The following is an 11821-nucleotide window of genomic DNA, read 5'->3' on the forward strand; positions in this document are numbered from 1 at the left end:
GTCATTATTGTCATGACAGTTGTCCCCAGGGGAGCAGAGGTGGGAAGCTGTAGAGGGGCTTCTTGTTCTGCTTTAATGGCCTGCTTAGAGGCAACGTCTGGATCCAACACACTGAGTCTGGAAGACACAGAGTCCTCCTTTACAGCTCCAGAGTGGGTGGCAAGAGTGTCTACTGGAGCAGAACTCAGAGGTCTTGCAATGGCTTCTGGGATTGCTAGGGCAGCCATCGTAGTGGAAAGCTCAGGAGCCAATTTGCAGAAATCCTCCTCTCTGAAATATGCTGAATTCTTATGAAACAGCATATTTGTGGTGACAAGAGTATCCAGAGGAGGAGAGGTAGAAAGCTGTGCATCAGCTTCCTGGTCTGCTTTGCCTGAGACCAAGTCATTCAGTCGGGGTTTCTGCGCCTTCTTTGGCCCGTTAAGATGCTCATCCAGAAGGTATCCTGAGATTTCTGTGGCTGCTACGTTCACAATAAGTTTCCTGAACCAGTCAGCCTCCAAAGGTTCCGTAGATGTTTTTTCTCAGGATCACATCAACTTATTTTGCTGTTCTCTCCACAATCAGCGACACGTCTCTGTTATAAGACAGAGACGTGTCGCAGTGTCCGCAGTGATGTAAACCCACGAGAGGTAACTGAGAAGGGTCAGTAGCTTCTCCGTCAGTGGTTTGACCTTGGTTCCCAGTTTTTCTCTGTCAGCAGGTGATGGAATGAAATGTTCAAAGACACCATCAAGTGTTGCCATGACAGCAGCTTCCTGGACCATTGACGCCCTGGGGAACACTGACTGCTTTGCTGGTTTGGGCTTCAGACTGTCAGCAGTTGTCTTTAGGTAAAAAAAATAAAAATAAAAAACAGGATTAACAAGTTACACCAGCATCAATATACAGTAATAGTCATTGTTATTTATGGTTTCACAAGAAAAAATAGTTCTACCTTTCTGTCAAGGAGCCGCTTGAAGTGCTCCTTTTCAATCTCCATTTGAAGCTCCACTGATATTTTTCGGAGGGTCAAAAGCCGTTTCTGGTGCCATGCCTGTGTAGAACACAGAGCTTTAACACTCACTCTCTTTTCATTGATAAGCAGCAGTATCTATATAGGTAGTACACTAGTTTCAGGTTGTTTACTATGCTTACCAAGTCAAGTGGTTGGAGGGTGTCCAACAGTTTGCTGTCAGTCATTCCAATGCACCAACATGTGAAAATGAAATGTGTCACCATTACTTTATCTTCCATCAAAGTTTTTTCTTACTTACTTACTGACAAAGACGGTCTCCTCCCTGTGCCATTTTCCTAGCTCTTTGATGTTTTCTTGAGGTAGACGGCCACGCTTCGCAGCCAGGAACCTCTTTACACGTTGTTTCTGCAGAGAGGGACATTTGGTTACAACCTCAGTGAAGGCACTGTCATGTTTATTCAGCAAAGTGACTGTTCTTACCTCAGTCAAGAAACTGTTTTCCTTCCATCCAGGACCCTCCATGCTGTTGGGTTGGAAGGAGTCTCAAAATGTTTTTCACTGACAGGTACAGAGTGACATAAAGCTAATCCAAAAATGAAGTATTTTAAAATGCTGTTGAAATGTCTAATTCAGAACTGCAAATGACACTTTGCAGGCTGTAGGTTGCTCCTGTTTGTGTGTGTGTCAGAATGTTAAAGGAATAGTTCACCCAAAAATGACAATTCTGTCATCATCTATTCACCCTCATGTCAGTTGAAACACAGGTGAAGTTTGTCCATATAACACACAGGGAGGTTGCCAGCACAACTCCATAGCAGCCTTCTCCAAAACAACTGAAGTCAGTGGGGACCAGTTCTTCAGAGTTCCAAAAAGACCTATATTTACACCATAACTTAGTGCAAATCTTAACTACAGCTGATTGATTTGCAACAAATCATGGTGTATAGGTCTTTCTATTCACAGTGTGATTGTTTGGCTGTTTTTGTTTTGGAACTCTAAAGAACTGGTCCCCATTGACTTCAGTTGTTTTGGAGAAGGCTGCTACGAAGTTGTGCTGGCAACCTCCCTGTGTGTTATATGAATTAACAAATGTCACCTGTGTTTCATTTGGCATGAGGGTGATAGATGATGACAGAATTGTCATTTTTGGGTGAACTATTCCTTTAAAGCATCATAAAGGCATTTCAACAAAGGTTCTAATTCAGATGTCATACAGGAATCACTGTAGTATTATGGCTAAATTGCTTAAATCTCACCAAATTAGTAAAGCATGTCTGTTGTTGCACCATGACAGAACACTGCTGAAGGTTCCGTACTGTAAATGCTCAAAGACACTATAGTGATTCAGTGTCAAATATAAAACATATACTGCAATAACATGAATGTCTATAAAAATGTCAACTGTGTAAATTGGGTGGGAAATGAAGCAGATTGCTGTTAAAGTGTACCCAGAATATAACACAATGGCACAACGCAGAATATTTCCAAGTTTACACACAGTGCATCTTATTGCTGAATGTTCTGTAGGTCTATTCCTTCTTTAATAAATGACTGGTATAAAGGAAATTCATAAAACATTAAACAACATACAGTACAGAATATAGTTTTACACATAATGCACAATAGATTGCAATAATATTAGTCTGTTTCCATTTATTTTTTCTGTTACATTTTGCAAATCAGCCACAACTACAACCACTGCTACTAGTGCTACTACTAATACTAATAGCTGATATATCTAATCCTGTAACTACAACTACTACTTCAACTACAACCTTAATTACAAACAACTGTGTTTTTATGCATTTGTGATAGCTATATTTTAAATTCAAACTGTAAGGGAACAGCAGACCAAGGACGTTGCCTCTTGAACTCCCACTCTTAGGGAGGGAGGGATGGGAGACGCTGAGGGTATCAATATAATGTGTAGTAATCAAACTCTCTGAAGAGAGGGAGAGGTCTGTGTATTGGTAAACACAACACTCTTGTGTTTGCACAGCAGCCCGTGCCACCAAGCCGGTGTGGCAACACAGCAAAGCTGTCTTGACCATATGCTCTGCTCACTTGGTGAATGACATTATCCCGTTCTGTCATCAGCATTACACAATGTTGGTTGTCGACACATGTCTAAAAAGAAGCATTGCACAACTATTTTTTTCCTCAAAACTACAGCAGAGCTGGTTTGAGAAGTAGATGACAGTCAAATGTGGGCAGTGGGAGTGGTGAAGTTAAGGGATAGGACTCCAGCTCCCCCTGTTGGCAGGTGCTGGCTGTATGGGAATAGGAGGCACTACAAGACAAGCAAAGTGAGAGCAACACAGTAGATGTACATACATGACTGTTAGGATGCTATATCCTATATCAACATCTTCTCCACCCTAAACAACAACATTTGGTGTGGTGTATCTGACTTATTAGCCTGTAGGAGTCATTTTATTAGGACAAAGGGGACAGGGGCATCCAAATAATAAAAACAAGACATTTTTATCCTTAATGTAATAAATAATTATGGATGCTTGTGTGACTTTCTCAGGAGTTTTCCTCCAGGAGATCATTGGTATGATAAAGATGGCCCTGACATTAAGCTCTTGTGTACTCAAGTACTCTGAGTCACTTTCTTAGCCTGTATCAAAAGGCCCGGGAGGTTTCCTGCCATTTTTCTCAAGAACGTTTTCTCTCAAAGAACAGGAAAGGCAGCTCTGTTTCCCACAGACTCACAGAGGTTGGATATCAATGCCGTTTCACTGTAGAACTCCTGCAGCACACAATAAGGTAGATGCAGAGTCATTGTGATAGAGCCCATGTGCCTCTTTCTTACAGCACGGAAAAAATAAGGATGCTATTCTTTATTCCATATTCTGCGTGAGGTTTCATTCATACTTGTTATATGAGCTGGTACATTTTCTATTTCTATTAATATCAGCAAAGATAGATGTTGTGACGTTAAAGTTCAAACCTCTGACAGTTATGCGGTTGATTTGATTGTAAACAGCAAGCATTACGAAATGCACCTTGTTCAACTTGATAACACCTTGTTAAAATGCTTACATTCAATTGATTATAAAAGGCCTTTACTTTTGAATACGAGGCTTTAGCGTTATCTGAATAGCATTATAATGCCAGATTTTTTTGCTGTTTTTTTTTTGGAGCATCAACAATCTGTGTGCTTAGTGATAAGGGCTTTCAAAGTGAGGAGCTTTGATCCGGCCCTATCTTTGACTTTCAGGTCAAACAGCAATGTTGGTTCATTTTGTTCATTCAACACTGGCTTTGAGATGTCCCAGCAAGATCTGCGTACAATCTAGAAATCTCATTTCATTCGTTCTTTCAAATAATCATTTGATTCTCTGCAGAGTGCTCTTTAATGTTCAGTTGATACAGTTTATCATGAACTGCTTTAATCTCCTGCCCATTCCCTCCCCTTTAACTTCTCGTTGCGCATATTAAAATCTAGCTATGCTCATTCAATGGAAATGCACCAGTTTGATGCATTTAGGCAAGAGCCAATTTAGCAATTTATAAATCCGCAATCTCATCACCATGACCCTGCAGGAGCTCAGAATCCCCCCTGCTTTGGAGTGTTTACCAACATAAACATGTTTCTTGAAATGAGTTAAGGCAAGAAATGATGCTTTGTGTTTGTTTGGAGAGCTTTATCCCTTTGAAAGGATCATGTTCTCTAGTTATGAGAGCAATCAGCCAATTGCAGCAGAGTTTTCCTGTTTATATAGATTCTAATCGTGCTTTGAAAGACCATATGCTGCTGTGCGGACTGATGTGGAGCCAATTGCAACTACATAAGGATAAAACACAGATGCTTCAAAGGCCAAAGGGTGAGAGTCCCGTTGATATTGTTATCAGTTCCCTGTAACGCATCGGTTCACCAAGCAGTCTGATGTTGTGAAAAGTCCTGGTCCCGTGTGGTTTTGTCATTGTATAAAAGGGAATCGTCATGACTTTGGCAACTTCTGAGGGAAAGATTTAAAATGTATTTTTCATGCAGTTGGTCTATCGTTTAAAATGAAAATCTATCTTGTAGTTTTCATGCTTGAGGAAAAATCACCAGTTACACTCAGGGATGTAGTGCTCAGTTTGCCCTATGTTTTATTAATGGTATAAATTAGGAGTAAGTACCAAGTCTTTCAAGGAAAAAAATATGTATTGATGCTTTTCTGAAAATATATTTGATTTTCATTTGTAATGGTTGTTGTTTGCCTTACGATGACCACTGACTGGAGGTCAAAGTTTACCCACCTTTTTATTGACCAATTCATCACTGGTTGGACTCGTCAATCTCCAGACATACAGTGACTAATGTGGTTTGGTGTATTGTTCTGTAAATACCTGATGTCTAATTAGCTGCTCTTGACTGATTCCTTAACATGAAGCATTACTGTAAACAAGAAATCCAATAGGCCTGAAAACCTATTCCTATACACCAGATGAGGACAATACTGGATAATACTGTGCACATTCTAAAAATGGGTTAAATCAATCCATTCATCAATTTACATATATCCTCCCATGGTCAATCAACAGGCAGATCTATTGAAGGATAATTGTTTGACAGTTTGGGAGCAGGGCTATATTGCGTGCGGGACGGGGGACAGACCCCCTGTGATGCTCTCTGGAGGGTAAAGTGGGATTAGCCCCGCTGCTCTTGACCCCCTGCCAGGGTTTAATGGAGCAGGAGTAACTGAATTGATGGGGATGTAGAGAAAGCCCAGCCCAAAAACACTTGGGCTTTACTTAGAAACTGGGACAGGCCGACTTACCATAAGCTGCTGCAGATACAAATGATATAATACTGGTTATGAAACTGATTCAGATTAACAGCAAAAAATTGATCCGGACAGGACAATATATCCTGATTCACTTGACTACAATGTATATTCGCAGATGTACTTCATGCTCTCAATAACTGGCAACAAGTCAAGAATGTGAGCGACGGGAGTGGGAGGGGTGGATGGAAGGGAGGGGGGGTCCACTGAGGTCTGAATTCCCATGAATCACTTGGTGCAGTGACCATAAGGTGCCAGAATTCCAGTTGACCTGGGAAGGGACTATATCCTGTGTCTATAAAACTGGAGGGATACATGGCATGCGAGTAAAATGTCATTGTTTTGGGTTACATTTTGTCATTTTCAGTTGGCCATTTTACATTATATTGTCATATGTAGTGGTATAACCTGCAAACATTCGGTTATGTGGTGTGGAAAATAGAAACTGTAATTGTTTTGGCTATATAGTGATGCATTGGCCAGAAAGCGGCTTAGGTAGGTGTGTTGAAATTTGATGATATGCTCGGTTGGAGCCAATAAAGGCGATTTGTGAAAGAACACAAGGTTAAAAGTTGATTCTTGTATCATGTATTACAGTATGGTGTGTGTCAAATTCAACAGAGGTCAGGACCTCTGTCATTAGGGTTCAAACAACATCACAGAGATGTTATTTACAGCGTATTACAGAGTCCCAGCTCCGCCCCCAAATCACACCTAGGGAATAAGAAGGCTTTCTGCCTAGAAAGGGAGAGGGGTTCCATTATAGGGGGGATCCCATAGATCTCATGTGATGGAAGCATCCATCCTCCCCTAATCCTCACCACTTAAGAGCCTAGGCATGCGGGTGAATCTCTGCTTAAAGAGACATTATGCGGGAAATCTTATGCAAATGGCTTGTTTATCACTTCATCTCTGCGTCAGCCACTTGTTTTCTGCCCTGTCTATGCCATGCTGATCTCTGGCTTAGGGAGTGGCATAATCTTCTAACAACTATCTGACAGATTTCTCTATTGTTGTCAGATTTAGCATGGGACAGGAAATTGAGTCAGTTACTGTGTTTACTCTGCAACAAACAGAGAGTAGGTTCAGGGAGACTGGGGGAGGGATTTATGTTGACCAATCTTATAGCATTTGTGTCAGGTACAGTATATCTTCACAGTACACCTCACATAAATCCAAAGGGGTCAGACAGTCACAGCCAAGGTTATGGAGACAGTTAAGAGTGCTGTGTATTTTTATGCTAAGTGTGCTGTTTGGGGGCTCTGCTATGCGGGCGTCCTAAGCTGCACGCATTGAGACACCCTTACTAAGCAGATTACATCCACAAATCTGTGTCAGGATACATTTCTGCATGTCTAGTCATGCAAAGCAGTTCAAAACTAATGGTCACGCTTCGCCGAGAGCGTGAGAACGCCTAAACAAAACATGTTTACAATGGCAGATATGCATCCTGGATGGACTAACAAGACCCTGAGCCACTGTTAAAGTCATTAGTGCACTGCTGACATCTGCTGCACAAGTTAAGGTATGCAACACATGCAGTCATATTTGCATTTAGTTTGTATTTGCATTTGTAACATGAAAGAGCAGCTGACTGGTTCGTCTGAGATGGTAAAAGTGGCTGTTACAGAAAAGGCTCTTTGAAAATAGAGATATTAAAAGCCTGCTTCCTGTGTTTGACATTTACCTTGGGTTAAGGAACAGCATTGTGACTCACAGCTGTCAGAAGTGTAGCATGGGAGCTGGTAACCTGATGTGGGGGGGTAGGGGGGGGGGGGGGCGACCAGATGTTGCCTTCCTACCATGGGGAATAAACTCCCTATCACTCACACTGCAGGTGGTGGGAAAAAGGGGGAGAGAAAGGGAGAAGAGAACGAGAGAGTGAGGAACAACGGCAAACAGGAAGCAGAGACCTTACAACACAATGCTCGCCGAGTTTCCTGCAGGCTCAGACAGATAAGGAGCGACGCTTTGTTTAAAGCCATATATTCACCCCCAAACGTTTCCCACTCTCCAAAACCACAGCTCACAATGCCTGCACAATTCTTTTGCGCTACAGCTGGTGGATATCGTGGGGCGGAAAATTTATCCACGACTTGCCAGTGCTTTAGTTCTAACCTTTATTTATCCATGGAAAACCACAGTCTTGTACTGTTAGAGCAACTGGTTGTTCCAGTGCCTTGCTCAGGGGCACATCGACTGAAATTGCTGAGGGAGAGTTGAGCATTTTCTCACTTTCCTCACCCACATTTTCCCAGCTGATCCTAAATTTGCACATGCCTGCTTCTTTAAATTCTAAGCTACCACTACCCCAGTTGCACACAAAATTTCTATATATTGGAATGTTTATCATAAGGGTATTGTGAAGATGCTATTTCACTTTTTTATGATTTGCAAATCTCTCTGTGTATGTATGAACCCATTCACCCTGAAAAAGAACACAGCTCAGAATGGAACTTGGCACATGAGCTACAATGGAGATTTCTGCTGCAAACTGTCCAGCTGTTGACAGTCTAACAATGCCCCCTCAACAGTGACCTTTGCCCTTTACATGGAAGAGTAATGCTGCCTTCGAGTGCCTTCGGAAATATTGAAATTATGAGCTGTACCATCCAACAAAGTGGTAAATAGGACTGGGAAAGTATGAATTTTCTATGATACCCGAGTTACTGAGATGAGATGTTTAGGGAGCAAAGAGCATGGAAGCCGTAGCAACAACTGATGGTAAAAGAGATGAATTGTATATGTTATTATTTGGCAATCTAAGTAAATATTTAGTATTACTGAATCCGTTTAGATTTTCACTCTTTAACTTGGCCAGTCAATTAATCTAAACATCAGTTATATGCCTGATAGACATTTTCTTCTCTTCACTTTTCCATTGCAGCACAAAGTAGCTCTGTGCCACTTGATTTTTTAAATGAAAAAAAAACAACAAAAAAACTACTTTTGTCACAGATTTTATTTTGTTTCTGACCAAAGGAACGTGAATGCCTGCTAAATTGTACTTTATTTACGACTCATTAACCCGGAAGTAGGAGCTAACGAGGAGTACTTGAAAGCAGCATATACCCAGAGTGGACTCGCATGATATGAGTTATGCAAAGGCTGACGCTGGAGCAACACCTCCCTCTATAGACCAAGATGAGTATAACACTGAATTATTGCATTAGTTTAGTACAGTACTAATTGTAGTGAGTGTTCAGTCACTGGCCTGCTTGACATTACAGACGCAAATTGAGCTCCATGATGATGCAGAATTTGCTTCTGGTATTTTAACATGACAATAAAAATGGCTTTCCAAACCCCAACACAAAAGCCTTCTAATAGTCCTGTAATATTCCTATAGGATTTACAGTGTATCGGTACTCAGTGATGAGTTTAAAGAGATCTTGTCGTGCTGTGTTTTGCTGCGATATTTGTATAGTATACAAATTTTCACAGGACCATTAGAGATATAATGGCACATCTTGTCTTCAGAGCCCTAAGGCTAGTAAGTATTTTCTGAGAACTTGACAAAAATATATTCAGCCGTTTACATATAACTTACATGAGGGCGTCTCACAAATGACCAACAATAAATTCCCGTGTTACCTCGTTTTGTAAATCCCTAACGAAAAAGCTATAATATTAGTATGATATTTCCTAACGGGGTTTATAGTGTGTCTATGATACTCAAAAGTGAGCATATGGTAACCTTATCATACTGAGTGTTTTCTTTTATCTCCTTTGGTACAATACATTAATATTATTACTGCCCACACTATTATATCACTGTAATATTCCTACAGCGATGTATAGTTTTTACTGAGGAATATGTAGGCCTAGTACCGTTCATAAAGTTAATATCGGATTATAGTTCTTTCTCGAGTCGTAAAGGATAATGACGTCAAATCAAGAATGCTCTTTAATGGCAGTCTTAGTAGGAGTGACTGTAAATCTACATCAAACGGAAGCAACTTTGGAGATCACTCGTCTGATTGGCCGCCTTTGTTCTTTCAAACCAGAGGTGTCCCTCTCCCTTTGGCACAAACGGGCCCTTGGGGGTTAAGAGCCACACTGTATTATTAACAGTGCGCTCCTGCACGGACTTTCAGACAGTGGGAATAATGGAATAATTGAAGAAAACATGGCACATGCCTTTCAGATCCACGATAAAGCATCCAGACTGAAGGAGCCACTGAGCTGTCTGCTGGTTGGAGATGGAGCTGTGGGGAAGACCAGCATGATCATCAGTTACATCTTCAATGGATACCCCAACGAATACAGACAGACGGCTTTTGATGTGTTTTCTGGTAAGTGAACTTTAATTAAGGGTCAACAGGAGTAGCCTATAGGTCCAGTAGCCCAATACAACTGATGTCTCTTTCCAATTGACTTGCAGGCCTGGTTCATGTGAATGGGATTCCAACTCGAATCAAACTGATAGATACTGCTGGACAGGTAAATGTCTCATGCCATCTTATGTTTTTTTTTAAGTGGCATATGCCACTGTCTCCTTTGCTCCTCAAATCTCACCATTCTATCTCTGACAGGAGGAGTTTGACCACTTCCGCTCTCTGTGCTATGCCCATGTGGACGTCTTCATCCTCTGCTTCAGCGTTGTCAACCCCGTGTCCTTTGACAACATCACTGCCAAATGGATCCCGCAGATCCGTGCCGGCAATTCCACCTCTCCCATTATCCTGGTTGGAACTCAGTCAGACCTTCGGCACAGCGCGAACATCCTCATTCATCTGGACCAGCTGAGAACCAAACCGGTGCACTTCTCCCAGGCCCGCAGGCTGGCACACAGGATAAGAGCTGATGAGTATGTGGAGTGTTCAGCGCTGACACAAAAGAGCCTCAAAGATGTGTTTGACTGTGCTATATTTGCTGCCGTTAAGCACAATGCCTGCAAGAAATCCAAAGAACTTAAACTGCTCAATCGTTTAAAGACTTTTTCTAATGGTGGGTGGAAGAAACTCTTCTGTTTCATCTGACATGACATCTGAGAGCAGACTAGATATCCTCAGCTTGCTGGACACTGCTTCTCTCTGGAGTTTTTTATGACAAACATGGGGCTTAATGACAATATCTTAGAATATGGATTGTGCACTAAAGCAATTGGGATTAGGAGAAATTAAAACCTGCACTGACATCCTCCCTTGACGTCCTGTGAGAAATGTGACAATCATTATTCAAAAGTCATTGCATTCATGGCTGTGGGAGGCAACACATTCTTCTGTATTTGCTTTTATCTTTGTTGTTTTCACATTTTAATTGGTGTTTTTTGTTCATGTTTGTTTATTTTTTGTGTGAATTCCATCAAATGAAGGAATAATAAATGAGCTACGGGCCAGAACACATTTAGCGCTGGCAAATGTTTCGGCCAGTAGCTTGCTTCCCTTTGATTCAATGTTTGGGAAATTGCTTTGATTAATTAGCCTTATCAGAAAACTTCCGGTCTGAGGATCCTGCAATGGATGGTAATGCCACTGGGAAAATGGAGGGAAAACCACAAAAGTGCCATTTCTACAGCACTCTGTTAAGAGACAAATGGTCACCTGCTGTTACTTTGAAGTGCTACTTTACAAGACAAAGGGCATTTAAATCAGTCTTCATTCTGAAAGCTCATATTGAAGCATGTTTCCAATTACTTTTGAAACAACCAATTGGTTCATAGCATTTTCTTTGGTAAAATGATGGTCACAGGTGGATTTTTAACAGTCATCATGTCTTCACACCCCCCAAAATTTACTGTGATTTCAAAAAAAAGTGTATTTTAAGGGATATAGGCATAATCATCAAAAGCACTCAGATATGTTACATTTTTATGAATAGTGCTTTAGGGTTTATGTAACATAGCCGAGGCCTAGCTTCAGCAATTCCAACACTGAATTTAATACCTTATAATAACCGAGTTAGAGCTAGGTTAGCCTACAATGTGCTTGAATTTATGCTTTTGTGTTATGGCAACACCTAACCAGCAAATTTACTGAGACAATAGGAGCAAATATGCACACACACCAAGAAAATATATTAGACTACACTAATCTAAAGAAATGTGAATCTTGAATATGTGGTTTTGCTGATCTCGTTC

At 41.1% G+C, this 11821-nt stretch overlaps 1 protein-coding gene across 1 annotated transcript; it reads left to right on the forward strand.

The window, feature by feature from the left end:
• The first annotated feature begins 744 nt into the window (after window positions 1-744).
• On the forward strand, window positions 745-10767 carry LOC139931680 (rho-related GTP-binding protein RhoV-like). The gene is made up of 4 exons (XM_071925257.2): window positions 745-799; window positions 9837-10034; window positions 10124-10182; window positions 10275-10767. Exons 1-4 carry the CDS (start codon window positions 745-747, stop codon window positions 10719-10721), a joined length of 759 nt encoding a protein of 252 aa, XP_071781358.2. The 3' UTR covers window positions 10722-10767.
• Window positions 10768-11821: the final 1054 nt, after the last annotated feature.

The sequence above is a fragment of the Centroberyx gerrardi genome, chromosome 17 (assembly GCF_048128805.1).
Source record: "Centroberyx gerrardi isolate f3 chromosome 17, fCenGer3.hap1.cur.20231027, whole genome shotgun sequence".
NCBI lineage: Eukaryota > Metazoa > Chordata > Actinopteri > Beryciformes > Berycidae > Centroberyx > Centroberyx gerrardi.

Coding starts and splice junctions, on each gene's coding strand:
- LOC139931680 (XM_071925257.2), top strand. CDS start 745: ATGACAGCAGCTTCCTGGACCATTGACGCCCTGGGGAACACTGACTGC. Junction 10,035..10,123: donor GGCTTTTGATGTGTTTTCTG/GTAAGTGAACTT, acceptor ATTGACTTGCAG/GCCTGGTTCATGTGAATGGG. Junction 10,183..10,274: donor TGATAGATACTGCTGGACAG/GTAAATGTCTCA, acceptor TATCTCTGACAG/GAGGAGTTTGACCACTTCCG.